The sequence below is a fragment of the Lepisosteus oculatus genome, chromosome 16 (genome assembly GCF_040954835.1).
Source record: "Lepisosteus oculatus isolate fLepOcu1 chromosome 16, fLepOcu1.hap2, whole genome shotgun sequence".
NCBI lineage: Eukaryota > Metazoa > Chordata > Actinopteri > Semionotiformes > Lepisosteidae > Lepisosteus > Lepisosteus oculatus.
In genome coordinates, this window is record NC_090711.1 from 12,187,177 (window position 1) to 12,206,714 (window position 19,538).

General features: G+C 43.2%; 2 protein-coding genes across 9 annotated transcripts; both read left to right on the forward strand.

Annotated features, from left to right (window-relative positions):
* Nucleotides 1-1,053: 1,053 nt before the first annotated feature.
* On the forward strand, nt 1,054-7,217 carry ube2v1 (ubiquitin-conjugating enzyme E2 variant 1). Its single transcript, XM_006639410.3, has 4 exons — nt 1,054-1,153; nt 3,577-3,725; nt 4,735-4,860; nt 6,347-7,217. The coding sequence occupies exons 1-4, from the start codon at nt 1,072-1,074 to the stop codon at nt 6,491-6,493; spliced, it is 504 nt and encodes a 167-aa protein (XP_006639473.2). The 5' UTR covers nt 1,054-1,071; the 3' UTR covers nt 6,494-7,217.
* Nucleotides 7,218-7,305: 88 nt separating this feature from the next.
* Nucleotides 7,306-18,049, forward strand: slc52a3-1 (solute carrier family 52 member 3-1). 8 transcript variants are annotated; one of them, XM_015364597.2, is made up of 7 exons: nt 7,306-9,012; nt 10,633-10,784; nt 11,368-11,448; nt 12,040-12,111; nt 13,358-14,493; nt 15,116-15,239; nt 15,936-18,049. In XM_015364597.2, the coding sequence occupies exons 5-7, from the start codon at nt 13,448-13,450 to the stop codon at nt 16,146-16,148; spliced, it is 1,383 nt and encodes a 460-aa protein (XP_015220083.1). In that variant the 5' UTR covers nt 7,306-9,012; nt 10,633-10,784; nt 11,368-11,448; nt 12,040-12,111; nt 13,358-13,447; the 3' UTR covers nt 16,149-18,049. The 8 variants fall into 8 exon arrangements, with proteins under 8 accessions (XP_015220083.1, XP_015220082.1, XP_015220079.1 ...); XM_015364596.2 differs by having other exon boundaries at nt 11,368-11,413; XM_015364593.2 differs by lacking the exon at nt 11,368-11,448.
* The last annotated feature ends 1,489 nt before the right edge of the window (nt 18,050-19,538 follow it).

A 19,538-nucleotide genomic window follows, 5' to 3' on the forward strand; every position in this document is an offset into this window, starting at 1 on the left:
GAAAGACGGCACCTCCAGCGACGACGGTTTGGGAATACTGGTCCACAGGGAAGTGTGCGATCTGCTTCGTCTTGGAGGCGTCCCATCCCAGACTGGTACAGGCCCCGCCTGGCACAGTTTCGGCGAGCTGACGACACCAGCAAGGTGTTCAGGTGCGTAAAGACGAATTCCTAATGCAAGAAATTGTATAGGGCTAATAAAGCAACATTACATTACATTACATTAGGTAGTCTTGTTCTCAGAAGCGTCACTTCTGTCTGCGTTGGGCAAAAAAGTTCTAGGCAAGTTCATCAAAAAAGTGGGATGTTTTGCTGGACTGATTTTTTTTTTTACCCTGCTTGTTCTGCAGAAGCAGCAGACTTCATCTCTTAATGGTATTGAATAGTATTTGTGCCCATTTCACAAACGCCATCTGTGAATTTACCTTGGGTTTGCTTATGGCAGTTTACAGCTAACTCATTTTCGGTGTAATGCTTTTTTTAAAAAAAAACTTATCACGAGCCCTGCAGACACAGCACCCACTATTAAAAAACGTTATTTGTAACGCTATCTTTTGCTGATAACTTGATGCTCACGATTGTTGTGTTAAAATCGTTTAACTTATTGAGGATGCCCTTAATGTACTTAATTTTCCAATATCTTTATTTCATATCCATCCATGCATTGTTAGAAAAGCCGCTTAATTTGATAATTTAATAACAGCGTGTTGCATTTATGGATTTTCTTACTTTTTGCAAGCGTGCAATATGCTGTTGCATATCAGACACATGCATTATTTATTTTGTTTCCTGTAAGGGAACTTCCTCTTTTAGTAAAAAGAAGCAGACGCAGCAAAGTAATGCACATTAACACGGCACTTGTTTTAGATTTCTGCTTCATTGCGGGTCTCTGGTTTCTACGCTACACTGATTTAACACATGTCCTCTCGGCGCTTTTAAACGAGAAGCTGAAGTCCAGCAGTTCATCGCCGCGTCTAGAATCCACCTGCTACACGGATAATGCGGCGCTTTGCGGCGGCGGCGTCTTCTGCATTCTGTGCGCGTTCACCGAGCCTTCGCGCGTGCACAAGCGATGAATTTTCCCGGCCACCGGCGCATGGCAGCGTGCGCGTTCCCGACAGGCAACGACAATATGGCGGCGGCCGCCGGATCGGGTAAGTTAGTCTTGCTATCAGATAAATACATTTTGAAACGCGACCTAAGGTGTTCGATCAAAGAGGAAAAGGCGCGTTGAGAATGTCGGGTGCCTTTATCTCCAGTTTGTATGTTAATAATAAAGGTGATACTGGAAAAAACAAACAAACTAATGAGCATATCTCCATCATTTAGCGGAGCCGGCCAGCAATGTGGAAGCAGACTGGCGATCGAGCTTTTTTAATGAAACGCTGTGTCTGCAGTAGCAGCTGAAAACTGCAACATCATTCAACAGATACGTGGGATACGTAAAAAATACTGGAAAATGTAACCTAACAGAAATTTAGTTATCAACCTGTAAGTGCTCCGAGGCGTGTCATTCTCAAACATGGTTTAAAACGAGAGTTACGGAGACCCATAACAGGTTTAGCTGGTTGACACAGCATAAAATGGTAGCTGTCTCTTCGCATTTGGCAAGATAAGTGCCGGATGTTATCTGTGTGTTTAATCAAGTATTTAAAAAACAAAGCAAAGATCAGCTTATTCCAGTTCGCTATGTCGCCGGCAGGGCTAAACCTGTTTCCTGTAAAATACACATATGAATGTATACAACAGCATGAAATGAAGTCCTGTTTTAGGAGAATGTCGTAGAATCGAAATCGACCATTGATGTTCTGCAGGTATAGATGATGCCACCAACTCGTACGGAAAGTGCTGTAGACCTGGCGATTTGAACTATTCATGTGTAAAAAAGCAAAACCACTTAAATCTCATTTACCCTTGTTTGTTTCTCTGCAGCATCTCGATGTTTTCTCAGTGGCATATCCATATTACCCCTTTGTAAATTAGACTTTTTAAATATTTCATCCACACATATATTTTCTGTAAGAATGGAAATATGGCACTTACAGTCTGTCACACTCCTGCTGGGTTTGTCAGTCCACTTGTGCAATGCTGCAGAGTGATGTTTCTTACTGTCAGTAGGATGTTGTGTCAGGCAGCTGTGCTCAGTGTGTTGTGTCAGGCACATTTTCAGTGTGGATGGAAGATTAGAAATAGCAGGTGTAAATCACTTGTCACTTGAATTACCTGATTGTATGTATCCTTAATCGCCTTGGAATTGTACCCCATAACACATCTATCTGGGTTCAAACTCCTTCATCTAATTCAAGGACATGGGGAAGCTGGAGCCTGTCTCGGCAAGCAACCAGGGTGCTTCCTGGACGGGACACCAGTCCATCACAGTGCACACAGACACAGACACAGATACAGACACCACACGCTCACACCAGGACCAGTGTTCCCAGAAGCTTATTAACCTACAGTTTTTCCTACAGTCTTTGGACTGTGGGAGTAAATTGGAGCACCCGTAGCAAACCCAAGCAAACCAAAGGAGAACATACAAACTCCACACAGACAGCACTCAAACTCAAAACAAAAGGACCCTCAACACGAGCCCAGGCTAAGTGCTGAGGGTTGTACAGCTTCATTTAGCAGTGAGTCAGAGCATACAATTTGAGTTTTAGCCGAGGCAAGACCATTTTGGGCAAATCTGAGTTCAGGATCTTCACTCAGTGTTGAGTCTGATAAGATATCGCATTGAGAGTCATGGCTTACTTATGACGACACTAGCTTGTGCTTAAGGCAGTGGTTCCTGACCGCAGTGCTCCCTTGCACAGCGGTGTATCATAGTGAAACATGTCACATCCTTCACTTTCAGCCTCCTACACTACGTACTGCATCATAGGCTTGTACTGGTTGCCTTGCGATATAGTAAACTGGGATTACCCGGGCTCTCTCCAGGCTTTGTTGTGGATGTGCATTTTCTAAAAACCAGGCATACATGGTTACCATCCATGTGAATTCCTGCAAGTCTTAGAAATCTGGAAAAATCACATGACTAAAATGAAATCTGAAACTTACCTGATATTCTGATTGCTGTTAACCTAACAATTTCCTGTGCAGTTGCTTTTCAAGAATAACCGAGCAAGCACGTGACATGACTTCCTAATCCTACTACCTACTATCCTAATCTCTTTTCCAAAACAAACAAAGTTTTGCAAAAATTGTGCTTCTAGGTGTGGTTTGGATACAGCCTAATGTTTGTTAATTGTAGGAGGGGTGAGTCCCGCAAATATATTATTCAAAGGAACACTTTAAGGTTAATTCCATGCTGAAAAGAGAAGATGAGAAACATCTGAAGAAGGCTCCACAGCCGAAATGTTGTGTCTTCTCTTTTCAGCATGGAATAAACCTTTACTTGTTCCATTGCAGTCTACGCATACTGACGCAGCTCCGTACTTGATCTGGATTATTCATACTGGAACACCTCAGACTGGGGGAAAAGGCTGGACACCTCTGGCCTGAGGACTCCTGTGCTGTAGGGCTGGGAGGGTCTGTGCTCCGGTGTGATTCTGCAGCAAAGTCTCTTCTCTGTCTACAGGCGTGAAGGTTCCTCGTAACTTCCGGCTGCTGGAGGAGTTGGAGGAAGGGCAGAAGGGCGTGGGGGATGGGACAGTGAGCTGGGGGCTGGAGGACGACGAAGACATGACCCTGACGCGCTGGAGGGGGATGATCATCGGGCCGCCCAGGGTGAGGAGGACTGTAGATCTGCTACAGGCCGCCATGGGCTTTGGAGTGACCACAGGTCACATTCAGCATCCTCTTCTTCCATATATATATCTCATTATCATCCACCCTTTTCAGTTAACTCCTGGGTGAAGGTGTCCGCTCCACAGATCACTCTAGCTCATCGCACTTGTGTCACTCCCACAGACGTCTTCATTTCAGCTTCCTCCTCTCACAAGGACATAGCCTGCGTTCAGGTTTAGGAAGTGTAAAGAGGACAGAGCCACAGGGCGGAGGCGAAGAGAAATGTAGCTCCACCTCCAACTAGCTCCACCTGTGCACAGCCTTTCCTATAAAAGCCATACGGAAGAACAGGGAAGTGTCCGGTTAGACCCTCACGATTTGTTTCCAGAGTGAGTCAGGGTGAGATTTCACACATATCTTAAAGAAAACTAGACTGGGGTAAAAATAGCTGACAGGCTTCGGCAGGGTGTGGGTTTTCCTCAATTACTAATGGGGAAAGCAGGGACCTAGGTGAGCGTTTTTAGGGACCTGCATTACGGTGGAAAGATTAAAGGACATTGGTGTGTTCCGGGAACCATCTAGGCTCCTCGATAGGGAGAGTTTATGTTCAGATTTGTCTTACCACACTACCAGTCAAGGGCAGGATCTGTTACCACATCCTGTGGATCCTTTCTTTTGCGATCCAGTTCAGAATTTCCTCACTAAACAGGATCCCTTCATGTCTGTACAAAGTGGTTCTTACTATTAATTTGGATGCCACTTTATCTGAAGAGGCTTAAAACCCATATTGGAGCACTCATCGACTGGGATTAGCTTTTCCCAATCTTTCGGCCATGAGTCAGGAACCCGAGCTAATATCATGCCCTGTCGCTTGTCTGTATGACACTCAGACATTGATTTGAAAGTCCCAGATGTTCCCATAACCATCAGGCACCTGAGTTTAGCTGCCTTGAGGAAAGAGAGGGACATTTGAACCCCCCAAACCCATACGCCTTGCATGTCATTGCAGACAATCTACGAGAACAGGATGTACAGCCTAAAAGTGGAATGTGGGCCCAGATACCCCGAGACACCTCCCTTTGTCAGATTTGTGACCAAGATTAATCTGAACGGTGTGCACAACTCCAGTGGTGTGGTGAGTAACCCCTTGAATGAATAACTAGAAGGTTTCATGATTGTATTTCATCCAAAATGACTTTTGTGAAAGAAGCCTTCATCTCATTTTTTTCAGTTTATTTAAAAAGGAAGATAAAAGGGGGTAGATTGGATTTCTAGATATACATTGTATGTCTTTATGAAGGTTTAATGACTCGGGGAAATCAGTGTTTCTTGAGGAAGATCAGTACAAATCATGAAGCAAAGGGAAGCAGGGATTTTTTCTCTAGATACAAGTAGGGCTGGGCGATATGGCCAAAAACATTATCACGATAAAAATTTTCATATCAGTCGATACCGATAATTATCCCGGTAAATGTCAAATCATTATTTCATTCAAGTTTAAAGGCAGATTTTTTCTCCTGAGTGAAATTTGAAGAAACCAGACAGTTAATTGGTAAATTAAACAACTCTTTATTTTAAGAACACAACAAACACTTGCCAAACAGCAGAAACATTAAACAAATCTGTTAGCTGCCCGGTCTGCAACGTGCACGCGCACTCACGCAGTATTTTGTGTGCATGCGCATATCACGCGCAAAGCATAAACATATATATCGAACATTTATCGAACTTTTGTTAAAATTATATCGAGGAAAATTATATCACGATAATGATCATTATCGAATTATCGCCCAGCTCTAGATACAAGGAAAGAAAAATGATCCATCCTCTATTGAGTTGCTTTCCCTGCTTTGTGTATTTGCAGGAATACACCTGTATGTATTTTTGCTTTGCAACATGGCCTGTCACCATCCAGAACACTGATAATCACAGTAGACCTGGAGAACAAAGGTTTTCACTAGATCAAGAAACAAAAATTGGAAATGACTCAATTTAATATTTTGCTTCACTTGTTAGCAGCACATTTAGAAAACCAAACCTCAGATGGATTTTTCTAACTGTTTAGCCAAGAGATATTCACAAGCCTCTTGCTTTCAGTGTAATAGGGCTGCTTCTCCTCACCGGACGTTTTGTTGCCTCATTCTGAATTGCACTGCGCATATTAGGAAATTGCATTTATTTGGAGATGTAAATTGGTAGTTTTGCACATTACTGTGTACATTTTAGTGTCAGTGTACCACTAAATGTGGTTTGAAATGCACTCATTTTTGTGTGGTTTGAAATGCTGATTCTTCCTAAATCCGAAAGATAAAAATAGCATTGCAGTTCCCCTTTAAATAAACCCTGGCACAATTAAGTCAGATCATTATTTCGTTGGAGTCCACGTGTACAATGAATGTGTTTCAACTGATTGCAAAATAAATGCCCCAGTCTTTGAGAGGTCCCACAGTTTTGTTAGTGCAGTTCTAAGGGGGGTGAGTACTCTTTACACACACTGCATCTGCTAAGCACCAAATGGGTTCGATAGGCAGAACGGCCTGCTCTTGTTCGTGCCTGCTCTTTTTGCCGGCCTGGCCAGAGCGCGTCTCAGGCGTCCTCATGGTTCTCTGCTCATCCCTCAGGTGGACACACGGGCCGTGTCTGCCTTGGCCAAGTGGCAGAACTCCTACAGCATCCGAGTGGTCCTGCAGGAGCTGCGGAGGCTCATGATGTGCAAGGAGAACATGAAGCTGCCCCAGCCGCCCGAGGGCCAGGTCTACAGCAACTGATCGCCGGCTTCCTGGCGTTTCCCGCTCCGCCGGCCCGCTCCCCCTCCCCTGCCTCCCTGCTCCCCCCTGGCAACTGGCCGCGACGCCTACCCCTCTCTCTGACTCTGAAGGACACCCCTCTCCTCCCCAGAGCTCTCGCTGGAAAGAGGGACACATGCCTGCCATCAACAATCAGACTCCACAGCACAGCCCCTTCAAATACTGTACATCTTACTAATCTTTTTTTTTTTAATTCTATGTTTATTATAATTATTATTTGTTATAAATGCAGGTTGTAAAATAACATAAATCTTGTTACTGTGTGTCATATCGCGTGTCTGCTGTATTTGTCCTCAGAATGCCACAATCTGTTCCTGTCACGCTGGTTTACTGCCAGTGAAGGCAACGGAGGTACAGCTGGGTCAGGTGGGGGTTACGGTATTTTGCGCACCAAGTAATTTGAAAATGCTATTTATATCTTGACTTGGGCCTCGCTTGCAAAGACTTGTAAAGAGAGGAGTCTCTTTCACAGGCTCTTGGATAATTCACTTGAGTCCATAATTCAAGGGAACGTGACTGCAGTCGTAGAAAAATGTTTTTTTTCTTACTGGTGTATATTTAAACCTCAGAAATTGGATGTCTTTGCCTGCTTAAATTAGAAGAATAAAAACTAAATTCTAAATTGTGCATCCCAACTCCCCCCCTCCCTTCCCCCAGAACCAGTAAAGTTTTATTCTTTTTTTAATTCTCATTATTGTGTGTCATCTGTACATTGTGAATGAGGGGGTTTTCTGTCATTATTAAGGTGTTTATAAAGCAAGCTGATCTTTATCGTTAATATAGTGGACAGTGGGGCAGGAGAGGCGTGGTGTTCACATAAAACGAGACCGCAGGGAACACACTCCCTTCGATAGTGACAGTTCACACGAGAGCGCTACATCAGCTCGGTGTGACACAGCAGAGGCTAGTGTGCATTTTCCTCTGGGCACAGAAGATGCCAGTGTTGTTCTTGGCCCTGGAATCCTGTGTCACATCATCCTGTCTGTAAGAGAATCAAATTTCATTGACCTGCAGTGCACACGTTTCAGTCTAGTTTGAACTTCAAAAAGCACTTCTGTTGACGTGAGTGCTCTAGGCTGAATTTTAATTCTGGTGAGATGTCTCAGCCTCAGTACTTCCGACTGTGAAAGCATGACTGAAGAGCACCGAGTCCTCTGAACAGTATGGTTGAGTTACAGTTGGGTTGGTTTGGAGTGCAAACCTCTTCTCCTTTGCTAAGGCTGGGTTTGCTGCCAAATTACTGTCTCTCACGCAAGAGGGTTTGATTGGACGGCCATACCTGTAGCTGATCTTGTTCCTTGTTAATGTAAAACGCTAAAGTTACGACACATTGCTCTTGACTGCATAGCCAATATCCAAATATTTTGGCATGGTCTCAACTAGATTCATTGTCTGTGCAGTTCACCTTGAAATGTCTTGGCTATTTCTTTTGGTTTAGGGTAACTTTGGACCCTGGTTGTTACTTCAGAAAATAGTTCTTATGCCTTGCAGCTTGGGTTATGGGGGCCTGCCTAGTAATAATTTCTTGCATTTATTAAGTTTTTTTTTTATTTCAGAGTGCTTTATATAAAGTAGGTGACCCCCTGAGCATGTGAAGTAGCTATTAGGTGACAGATATTTTTGTTTCAGATGAACTGTTGGAAGTACCAGCCGGTTTATCTTGTTTGGAAATTTCTAGGAAAGGTAATATTGTTATATAATATAGTTTGCTGGCTTCCTTACTGTGAAAGGGTTTTGTGATATGTAGACAACAGACATTTTTTATTGAAGTGGGTAGGATATTGCTATTTAGGGAAACGCAGACAGTTGCAAGAAATGTGTATAGGCCACTGGTGTCCCCCCTTTTCCCCAGATAGTTGCTTTCAAGAGTTTCTGTTGTAAAAATCTGCTTTGCTTGAGATAATGTTCTTCGGGACCTGCATGATGCAGAAGGTCAAGCTCACACAGTTTTCTGTCTCTGCTCCATTTTGTGTTAAATGTTTTTTTTTTTATTCCTTGTGTAGGCTGCTCATTTTAACAAGACCGACATCTTTCTGTTTGTGTCGTGATGAATGGTAGTGACAGTCTCTACGGGGTGACCAGTCCAGCGCTGATCCGAGTTGTCTTTCCTGATTACATTAGCGCAGAGTCCAGAATGTCAGAGATTTTGCTTGTTTCCTGGAAGCAGTTTTCCTGCAGGAATTATTTCCAGAAGAGTTTTAGAATCACAGGATGCAAGACCCTTGAAGGCCAGTTATGTCATGATCACATGATAAACTAATGTAATAACTCTTGACACGGTGATCATTTGTATATGCTCTAGTAGATGCTATTTAATGACAACTGTTGCCCTCTGCTGACTGCCTCTGGCATCGACAAAGGGTCGTTTTGTTGTTAAGATCAGAGTCCCGACCAGCTACGAGACAGTTGGTTTAGGAAGATCTAGGCTCTTGAAGACGCATATATTCTTCACAGCAAGTGACGTTTCTGACCGTATCTGGGTGAGTGAGGAAAAAAAAACATCCTAGTCTAGTAGGCTTTTGAGTTAGATAAGTTGTTTGACCTCTGAATGGCTGTATTTTTTAGAAAGCTCCTCCTGTGATTTTGGTGAGATTGATTCTAAAGGCTTAAACTACATTATGGGTCATTTGTTGCAGCTTGGGAATTTCTAGACGTTTTTAACATCTATTCAAACTAATAATAAGAAGCAGTTATTTTCTTAACATGAAACTCTTATAACTAAAGTATAAGCAGCATTTCAGTGCTTTACAAGGGTTTTTAGTAGGTGATGCAATTTGGTAAAAACACTCAGCTTATTTTGGTTTATTACGTAAACCTTTTGGCTGCGAGATCTTCGTTAATTATTTAGTGGCTTGTTTTCTTCCTGGTTTTTCTTTTTGGAGAGCAGCACAAGAGAGAATGTGGGAGATTGATATATTGATTCCAAATGACTCTAGAATTTGTCAAAACAAGGGTCTCAACCTTGACAGTATGTGCACTTTTCACATTTTCTTGACATATATTTAATGTGAAGAAAATGTGAAAAGTGCTTTCCCCTTCAGTGGAAAGCTGACTTCACGCATAGCTGTAGTGTTTCCTTTCACATGAGAGGAATGAGGTACTGTTAGTCATTGTGTGCGCTCTGAAGCCATTGCTCAATGGTTTTGCTTCCTGCTCCGAAAAACAAAATTGCACAGTCAGCCGAGTCCACTCTAAATGTTTTTTGGCTCAGAATTTCCTATCCCTTGGGACACACAGCAGTCCCCAACTGAAAAAGCCATTTTCACTGCATTATGCATTAGTATAGGGACTCTGCAGACACTTGCTAAAAGTGTTATGTCTTTTTAAAAAGATGCAGTATTAAACAACTGAAATTGAAAAGCAATGAGGTAAACTAAATTAAATCAGACTCAAGTATTTTGAAAATAGTTTTAGAGTATACTTACAGTATTCATTCTTACCTGTAGTATAGTTAGTGCTTGTAACTCATGTTTGTGCTTTAGGTAATGTCTGCATCTCTCTAGTGATTACTGTAACTTTGCACTACTGTACCTACGCACAACAGCAAACTGTTTCATTGTTGCTGTTGAAACAAGCCCTCATTGTGTTTCTTGAATGCCCTGCATATTGTTCAGTCTCCTTCATCATCTCATCTACCTCTCCTTCCTGACAGCCCTGTAGCTCTCTGAATTAAACAGGTGAAAGGTAAATGTGAAAGCCACTAATGAACATACTGTTCTTTTTAGATTCATTTACAGCTCCTCTGTAGGGTTCTTGTTAAATATAAACCCATGCTGAATGTTTCAATGAACAAAGAGATTATTCATAAACGCATCTGACCTGGAAAGAAACAAGACCTCAAAAACTATCTGTTTGCCAGCAGACGTTTTGTAACTATGCCATCATACCATCACCAAGGGTGCTGGTGAATTCTCAGTGTAACTGAAAGACCGGTGGGCCTCCTTAGACAGATCCAGTCCATGACATTAGTCCTCCTCTACAGCGCTTTAGTCAGGAGGAGAGGGGCTCGAAGACCCTCCCCACTTTCTGATGGTACGGCCAATTGGGAAGCTCCTTTGTGGATACTGAAAGATGAACTGGCCTATCACTGTGCTTTACAGTAGCATTGGAGGCAAAGAGGGAGGGGCTGCCCACAAGAAAGCTCTCACAAAGTCAGGGAGTCTCTTGAAGAAATGTAAGCTCTGCAAACGGGGGGGAAAGGAAAACAAAGGTCTACACACTATTCAGCCTGTTCCAGGACCCACAGACATCAGTGAGTATACAGATTTCCCATGTGTATAGCGTTTTATGGGCTATCTTTATGAAGACACAATGCAGTGCATTACTTAATATGCATTTTCTACTGTATAATGTCTCTTTTGTGGAGGGTGGAGAAGATTGGCTGATGGTGTTTCTTATGGAGATAACTGAATTCTGTTACTTTACAGCAATAATTAAAAGGGTCCTGTTTTCAGTCCTTATATTCCAGGTATATCTGTGTACTGCACTTTTTGTGTGCTGTTTTTCTTTGTTAATACAACTCAGACAACAGTAAAGAACCAGGTGAAGATACTAAGTCTGTGGGAAGAATCAAACTAGCTCCACCTTAAGAAGTCGTGGCTATTAATAACTAGGTCATTTTAATAGCTCCTACTGATAATATAGGAAAGCTTTTTTGTTAGCGTTAGTTTATCTGCTTTAGTACAATCTTTCACTGCAAATAAGAACAAGTGCAAATTCCTAGCAGAAAAAGAAACCGTAGCTGGAAAGATGATTAAAGTGGAATAAAAGTGATTGCTCGTTTGAAGCTTGAAGGTTTTCTTTTGTATTTTGTAAACGATGAGGTCCTGTTACAGGTATTCTACTTTCCCTTTAAGAATTATTCACCCCCTGTGCATCAAGGTGAGCACCTGACAAGTTTTGACGATAATAAACAAGTGAGTTTGAAGTGAATGGTAGGCCTTACTCTGATAAAAAGGGGTGAATGCCACTTTTAAACTATTTGTGAGAATGCATTTGAGTGTCACTGAAGTCACAAGACCACCTTTAAGTAACACAAAACTATTCAGGGAATTCCATTATTATATGACTACATAGTACACATTTTAGGTGATCACAACCCTATTTCCACATATTTTGCAGCATGAACATCTGGCAGCATAGTTTGTGGTCAGGACAAGATTTTCACAAGCGCCCTTTGTACTGTCCCGGCCTGTCCAAGTGGTGATCAGAGAGTGTTTGATTTGATCTTGGTTTGAGATGCTGCGATTTGAGCACGCCTCAAGCTGAAGTTCACTTGGATCCCGTTCCAGGTGAACAAGGTGCAAGACAGAACTACCACCTTGACAGGACATCCACTGAAGATATATTGTAACATTATAAAAGTTGTGCACCAAAAAAAGGCATTTATCAATTTAGAATTTTAAGAAAAATATTGCAATGTCAAGGTAGCCATAAATTCTCAGCATTCAGTCACAATGTGTAATATTTAGAGGATGTTTAGGGTTTAATCAAAGTGTTCATTTCAGTTCAAGAGCAACTTTAAAATCCTGTCCTGCCTCAAGTATCCTGATGGAGCCAGGAAGACGCCTTCATTCAAGGTATGCAGCTTCAACAAAACCTCCTCTGGGCAAGATTCTGGAAGGAAAGAGCCAGGAACAAGATGTCAGAGGACCGACAGGAGCTGACTAACTTTTAGAACCTGACTGTGTTGTTCTTTAATGTGCAGGGTTTCAAAAAGCAATCGGTCATGCGAAAACAGGTCAAGAATATCCTTATCTCGCTTAATGAGTTACAAATTATGAACATAAAATGGCCTGGTAGTTATCTTGTACACTCCATTAACTGCCACGCAGATAAGACTTTGTCCAGTTTTGCACAACCATCCTTAGGTCTCATGAAATAATGATGTCAGAGTCAGTGTTACAACACCCTACAAAGTAAGCAAATACAGGTACTGTATACCCAGTAACCTACTTGCTGAGTTCTGAGATTAGAAGAGACTATCCGTTATAAGCTCAGGGAACAGATTTCATTCCATTCCATTGGTTCAAGTCTGCAAATTAGCCTCTGCAGTTACCGGAGAACACCACTACATAGAATGTAGCATTACAAACCAAAGCATGAACTGTGTGCTTGCTTAATGGTGAGTTTTAACCTGAAACAAAAATGTTTTGCTCATGCCTGACTTATTTTCACTTTGCTTTTACCCTTCTGTTCTGTATGGCCAGCAGCCATATCACCCCACAACTCACAACTGGCACCCCACTGAAGCTCAACAGTTGTGAGCCTGGCCTGTACCTGGATGGGAGACCTCCTGGGAAAAACTAAAGTTGCTGCTGGAAGAGGTGTTCGTGGGGCCAGTAAGGGGAGCTCACCCTGCAGTCTGTGTGTGTCCTAATGCCGAAATATAGTGACGGGGACACTATACTGTAAAAAGGCACTGTCCTTCGGATGCGTCGTAAAACTGAGATGCTGACTCTCTGCGGTCATTAAAAATCTCAGGGTGTTTCTCGAAAAGAGTAGGGGTGTTACCCCGGCGTTCTGGCCAAATGTCCCATTGGCCCTTACCAATCATGGCCTCCTAAAATCCCCATCTGTGAATTGGCTTCTTTATCTGTTCTCCTCCCAACTAATAGCTGGTGTGTGGTGAGCATACTGGTGCACTATGGCTGCTGTCGCATCATACAGGTGGGGCTGCACATTGGTGATGGTGGAGGGGAGTCCCCATTACCTGTAAAGGGCTTTGGGTGGAGTGTCCAGAAAAATGCTATTTAAGTGTGAGCAATTATAATTATGTTCACTGCCTGTGTATAAAACGATTACTTATAGGATTGACTTTTTCAGGTGGCGAGGTTGAATTGGCAGCAGAGCTAAGACCGCAGAAATGAAAAGCAGCTAGGACTTCCTGGGATCTCCACGTCTTCCTTGTCCTCCATGGCGGTGCTTGTCCACTTGCTAGCCTGTGCCTTCGGGCTAGGGTCCTGGGTGGCCATCAATGGCCTGTGGGTGGAGCTGCCCCTGATCGTGAACGAGCTTCCGGAAGGCTGGTACCTACCGTCCTACCTGACTGTCATCATCCAGTTGGCCAACGTGGGGCCTCTGCTGGTCTCTCTGATTTACAAGTTCTCTCCGGGCCGGCTGAAAGAAATCGCCATCATCTACATCATTGTGTCTGTCGGGACCGTCTCGTGTTTCCTGCTGGCCTTGTTCTGGAAGGAGACCTCAGTGGTCATGGGGAGGCTGCACAGCACCGCCTTCCTCATCATCACCTTCTTCCTGTCCTTGGTGGACTGCACCTCCTCTGTCACCTTCCTGCCTTTTATGATGCAGCTGCCGGCCAAGTACGTGACGACATACTTCATCGGGGAAGGCCTGAGCGGTTTTGTGCCTGGGTTGGTGGCTCTGGGCCAGGGTGTAGGCATAGCCAAGTGTGTTAACGTCACCAAGCAGCAGGACAACATTACCGAGGAAGGCACCTTGGATGTACTTCACACTCTCCAGCCTGAGTACCTCCCCCCCACCTTCTCCACAGAAGTGTTCTTCTTCTTCTTGACAGCCATGATGGTGGTCTGCCTGTCTGCTTTTGTCTTCCTCAACAGAGTCTCCAGGACCTTTGAGCTCTCCACCGAGAACTTAGTGACAGATTCTGTAGTAACCATCTCGTCTGGCCTGGACAACAGAGTAATGGAAGCCACCGGAGAAGCAGATCCCAGGCCTGTGAATCTTGGAGACCCAGGCGAAAACAATGAGATCTCGCCTGGGACCAGGAGTGCGATGATAAAAGCAAGCCACTCTGTATATGAGTTTGCATTCATTTACTTCCTTGTCCTCTGGGTGAATGCACTGACCAATGGCCTGTTGCCCTCAGTTCAGACTTACTCCTGCATGCCCTATGGGAACATGGCTTATCACCTGTCTGCAACACTGGGATCTATGGCCAACCCTGTTGCGTGCGTCATTGCTATGTTTCTGCCCCGAAGGTGAGTGATCTAATGTATGTGTACCCTCAGTTTTGTGGTTACCAGCTCTTGGAGAGGTGCAGGAAAACATCTGATGTACAGTAGGCATTTTTGGCTCAGATTTGTTACATAAGATAAATACTTGTTGTAATCCCTTGTGATGTGTTTCCTACCCCAATTTGACAGCCAGCCAAACTCCAAGCATGGAACTTTGGAATTAATAGTAAATTCGCTTTCGCTGGCAGTAGATGGTAGCGGATTGATATGATCACAGCGGACTACTGACAACGTGCTTCAGCAATAACATTTCCTCTTATTTCCGGGGTCAAAGTGTAACGATACCATAGAGTTATGGTTTCGATCTAGGATGAACTACACACAAACGGCCAGCAGGGTAAACAACATTACAGAAACCGAAGGCAGAATACCGATGCTGCACAATTCAACGATTTGACCTTATTTAGAGCACATTTGATATGAAAGATGGGAATTTAAAATACGATAAAACAACATAAAACAGTACTGTGCCTTATCAGTACTGTATACAAGAATCTATTGCTCAGAAAACATGTTCTGTTCGCTATACACTGGGAATCTGACTGGTTTCTCTGAGATGTGCCCTGTCTCCTTCTGTGTGTGGCAGGTCTCTGGTGCTCCTGGGGGTCCTCTGTCTAGCTGGGACAGGTTTTGGGGCCTACAACATGGCCATGGCAGCCCTGAGTCCCTGCCCATTGCTGCAGGGCACCACTGTGGGAGTTGCTGTAATTGTAAGCAAACTGTTATGGTATCCTGAATGTTTTCTGCTACACATTTCATGTGGCCTCCGTAATGAAGGAATTAGACTGTGGATCTTTAGAAGGTACTTTCCCCAGGATAGTCACTGGGAACCTTCAGGCATGAACACACTCCGACTCCAAGATGTAATTGAGTTCAAAGGGATAGATTTCCTAGTATTATGGAAAGGTTTGATGACAAAAAAAATGTAAACAAAACACAAGAAGACATAGCTTTCTTTTCTGATCTGTAAGCACCTAGCCTACAGGCTGAGACAGCTACACTGTTCTCCACATATTTTCCCAGCATAAAACCACCACACAATAAATACTGACTACACGGTCCATTCAACAATAGCACTACTATGACCAATAATACGAATATCACCAGCACCACTTACACAGTATCATCAGGCCAAGATATTATCAGCACTAAGATACTAGACAAAACTAGAGGCTTTGTGCTGCCAAATCCCACAACATGGAGCACTGTCTAAATTCTACACTGCGTATATGAAGCCAACAACCTATGTGACCAGGAAATGTGTGTTGCTAACTCCCAATGGACGACCCCACAAATATTGCCAATCAAAGCAATAGGTGAACTCTCCCCTGGAAAATATCACAGAGGAAAGCAAATTGTTGGTGTGCGCTGAAAAATCAAAACATTTTTGTATCTGTCATTCCTAGATCCTCTCCTGGGTACTCTTCGCTGGGACGTTATCCTATGTCAAAGTGATGGTGGGAGTTATACTACGAGATGAGAGCCACAGCGCCCTCGTGTGGTGTGGAGTAGCAGTACAGACAGGATCGATGGTTGGAGCCCTGGTCATGTTCCCACTAGTTAATGTGTTTTACGTGTTCAAGGCAGGGGACATCTGCAATACAAAGTGTTCTTCTTGACAGCAAAGCATGGATAAAATATTTCCTGAGAAAGAAAACACCCCATATTATTATTATTCTCTTTATTTTTCTTTTCTAAGCCATAAATTAATTACATGAACGTCAGCATCAAAAGAACTGTTGTACCCATTAGTAGAGAATATTCCATATGCAACAGAGGGTGAAGGTGTGTGTTTTTGTGATGGTACTTTAAAACAAATGAGGCAACACAGTTTAAAAAGAAAAGGGCAACTTTCAGGAGGTAGCGTAGCATAGCGAGTATGTTTCTGGACACATGCCTGTGAGGTTGTGGGTTCAGATCCAAGCTGTTGTACCTTGACTGAGGTACTTCACACAGTTGTGTAAATGAGGATGAGTATTTGCTCTGGTTAGGCTCTGTGAGGAAAAGCTGCCCCAGCCAGAGGAGGTGTTATATGCTCTGTTTGCTTAATGGAAATCAAGATAATCTCTGAGCCCCTGAACTGTTGTGGCTTGAATATAGAAATGACTCGCCTTCCACTTCAGAGTATGTTTTTCCCCCTATTGTCTTGTACCTGTATCTGTGTGTGTTGTTTACAGTCTGACCCATTTTATGAAAATTAGTGAAGTGTTATGATTAATGGATTATTGTAAAAGTAAATAAGTATGGTCCTTAAGTCAAACTGGCACATCAATATGCTAATTAAAGGGTGAAGCTTTCAGTTCACCATGCCTTTGCCATGTTTTGAAGATGCTTGAGGAAGCCCCTCTAGAATAGTTACAGCCCCAAAACACATTGAGATAGCTTTTGTCTGTGGTCTAATTAGTCATTTTTACATGCACATATTTTGTAAACAAACCTACCCATTTCTATAAGGAAACAAACAATTTTTGAGATTTGGCATCCACTGGAATTCTGTAGTGATTTTAAAGAACCATCTACCCAATCAGATGTTTTGGTAACACTGTTTATATTTTATCTGTCCCAATGTAATTGTGCTTAAAACATCATGGCAAACTGATGCTAGATTGGCACTGCAATGCTTACAGTAATTTCTCCAGATCCACACTGATGTGGCTGTGTGTGGGGAGTAGGTATATGTCTAAATCACTTTACATAAGGACACCCCGACATTCCTGTGAGTGACTGGACCCTGTTGAAACAGGCAGGGGCATACCAACCTTGCAGACTGATATTAGACATTAGAACCTGGTGAAATGTTGAGGTTAACAACACTGATTAAACATTTTAGAGGTGAAGCAAAAACAGGCATTTGGCAGTTAAGATACACTCTTCACATACTTCAAATTCTCTATCCAAATAATGACCTGAAGTCAGATGACTCGGCTGGTTTTGTAAAAATCCTTATCAGTGCCTTGTGAGGTGGGGTTACACTGAGATGTTTTATTTACAAAATGCTTCACAAAGGGATCAGAATCCACCAAACCTCTTAAAAGCATGCAGTAAATGTAGTATTAACAGCAGGAAGCAACTTGCCAGTTGTGAGGAAAAAGCAGTATATGGCTCATTTTTCTACTGTACACTGTCAAGCAATAACAGAAATCAGATCTCACTGAACATGTTTTTGGGAAAAGGAAAGAGCCTGAAGCCACAGACATTCGAGGTTTCCGACACAATCAACTTTCGTTTGCAATGGACTAATCCCCAGGTTAGTATATTGCTGAAGATATTTACCCTCTTTGGATGGGTATTCCATTGTGAATGTTTTTTTTTCTGTACACATCCCTGGACTAAAAACCATCGTAGAATCCAGTTTGCCAAGCAGCTCTGCCAAGAGACTTATTCATCTTGATGTGGGTGGACTGTGATGGAAAGCTGAGCTCCAATTATTAGATAAGAGTCCACAGATGCTGAAATATTTCAGCCTCACTGCCCTGATGTACAAGTAAAGTTGCCTTGAAAATATATTTGCATCACTGTGCTTTGACTTGAAGTGGTTTATGAATTGTGTTTGTGTGTATTAAATATGGATGGTGCAGTGGTTAGCCTTGCTATCTCTCAATCCTGGGGCCCTGGGTTCAATTCTGTACTTAGGGTGCTACCTGCATGGAGTTTGTATGTTCTCCACATGTTCTTGTTTGTTTCCTCTGGGTGCCCCATTTTCCTCCCTGCAGTCCAAAGACATATTAATAGGTTTTTGGCTTCTGGGAAATCTGGCCCTGGTGTGAGTGTGTGCATTTCTGTATTTGTGTCATGTGATTATGGACTGGTGTCCCTTCCAGGGTGTATCCTGTCTTGCACCCACTGTCTGCCAGGATCTCAGGCTCCTCCATGACCCCGAATTGGAAGAAATGGTTTGAAAATGGATGGAGGGATGAAATATATCAATTAGATTTCTCCAGCAGTGGCTGGGTGGCATGCCTAACTGCTCTGTTCTTAACCCCATCCAGTTGGTGTGAATAGACTCCCTATGGTCTTGTGAGTTTTCTCTAGTGCTCCAGGATCATCTTACTGCCCAAAGAAGTGGTATAGATCAACTGGTGTTTCTACAGATAAAACCCTGTAAGCGTATGGGTGCTCCCTGCGACGGACTGGCGACGGAGCAACCTGCCAGCGTCTCCGCGGTTTTTTGGCTCAGCAACCCTGTTATTGAAACTGGAAGGATGGACATTATTTCAACCCGTTCTTGCATTGTAACACTAGAGGGAGCGCTTGTAAAGCTCTTGATGGAAACGAGCGTTTTTTTTGCGGCAGACAGACGGGCTGATCTCTTTGCTCCGGCTTTTGAGGAGCTCCTGTTAACTTAATTTATTCAATTACTGCACTCATTGCTCTTCATTACCACGGTTTGTAAGTCTTGACATCGAAATGTTTGCGTCCCCCTTAAAACCTGCCGAGTCTCCGGGAAACCGGAATGATCATCAGGGTACATGATGCAGTTTTCAGGTGTAACATAGATAACCCTACAGTAGAATAACGGTGCTTTTCGGAAATTAGGTCATATATGCTTTATTTCACGAATATCGATTATCTGTCTGACAAAGTGAAAGGTATTTTATAAATGCAATTTAGAGAACCTACAGCAGCAGTTCTCAGCCTCGTTCCTGGAGGAACACTGCTGGTTTTAATTACAGAGGACCCTTCAGGGCTAATTGATGACTTCATTGATTTACTTGTTTGTTTAGACCTCTTCTTGGTTCTCCAGTCAGCCCCGAGTGTCAGAAATACCCCCCACTTCAAGGATACGTCTTCCACCACCTTCTACATACAACTTGACGCAATCTCCTCTCATCCTCCTTGATTTACCGAGGAAAGAGCTCTGGCTGACTAGCTACCGTTTCAGAGTGGTTCCCAGTCCTGGTCCTGGAGACTCTCACACCTGCGGGTCCTCAGTTACGCAATCAAACCCCTCACTGACCTGATAATCAGATTAATGTGAACTGTTCGTACCCAGCTTTTAAACATCTTGG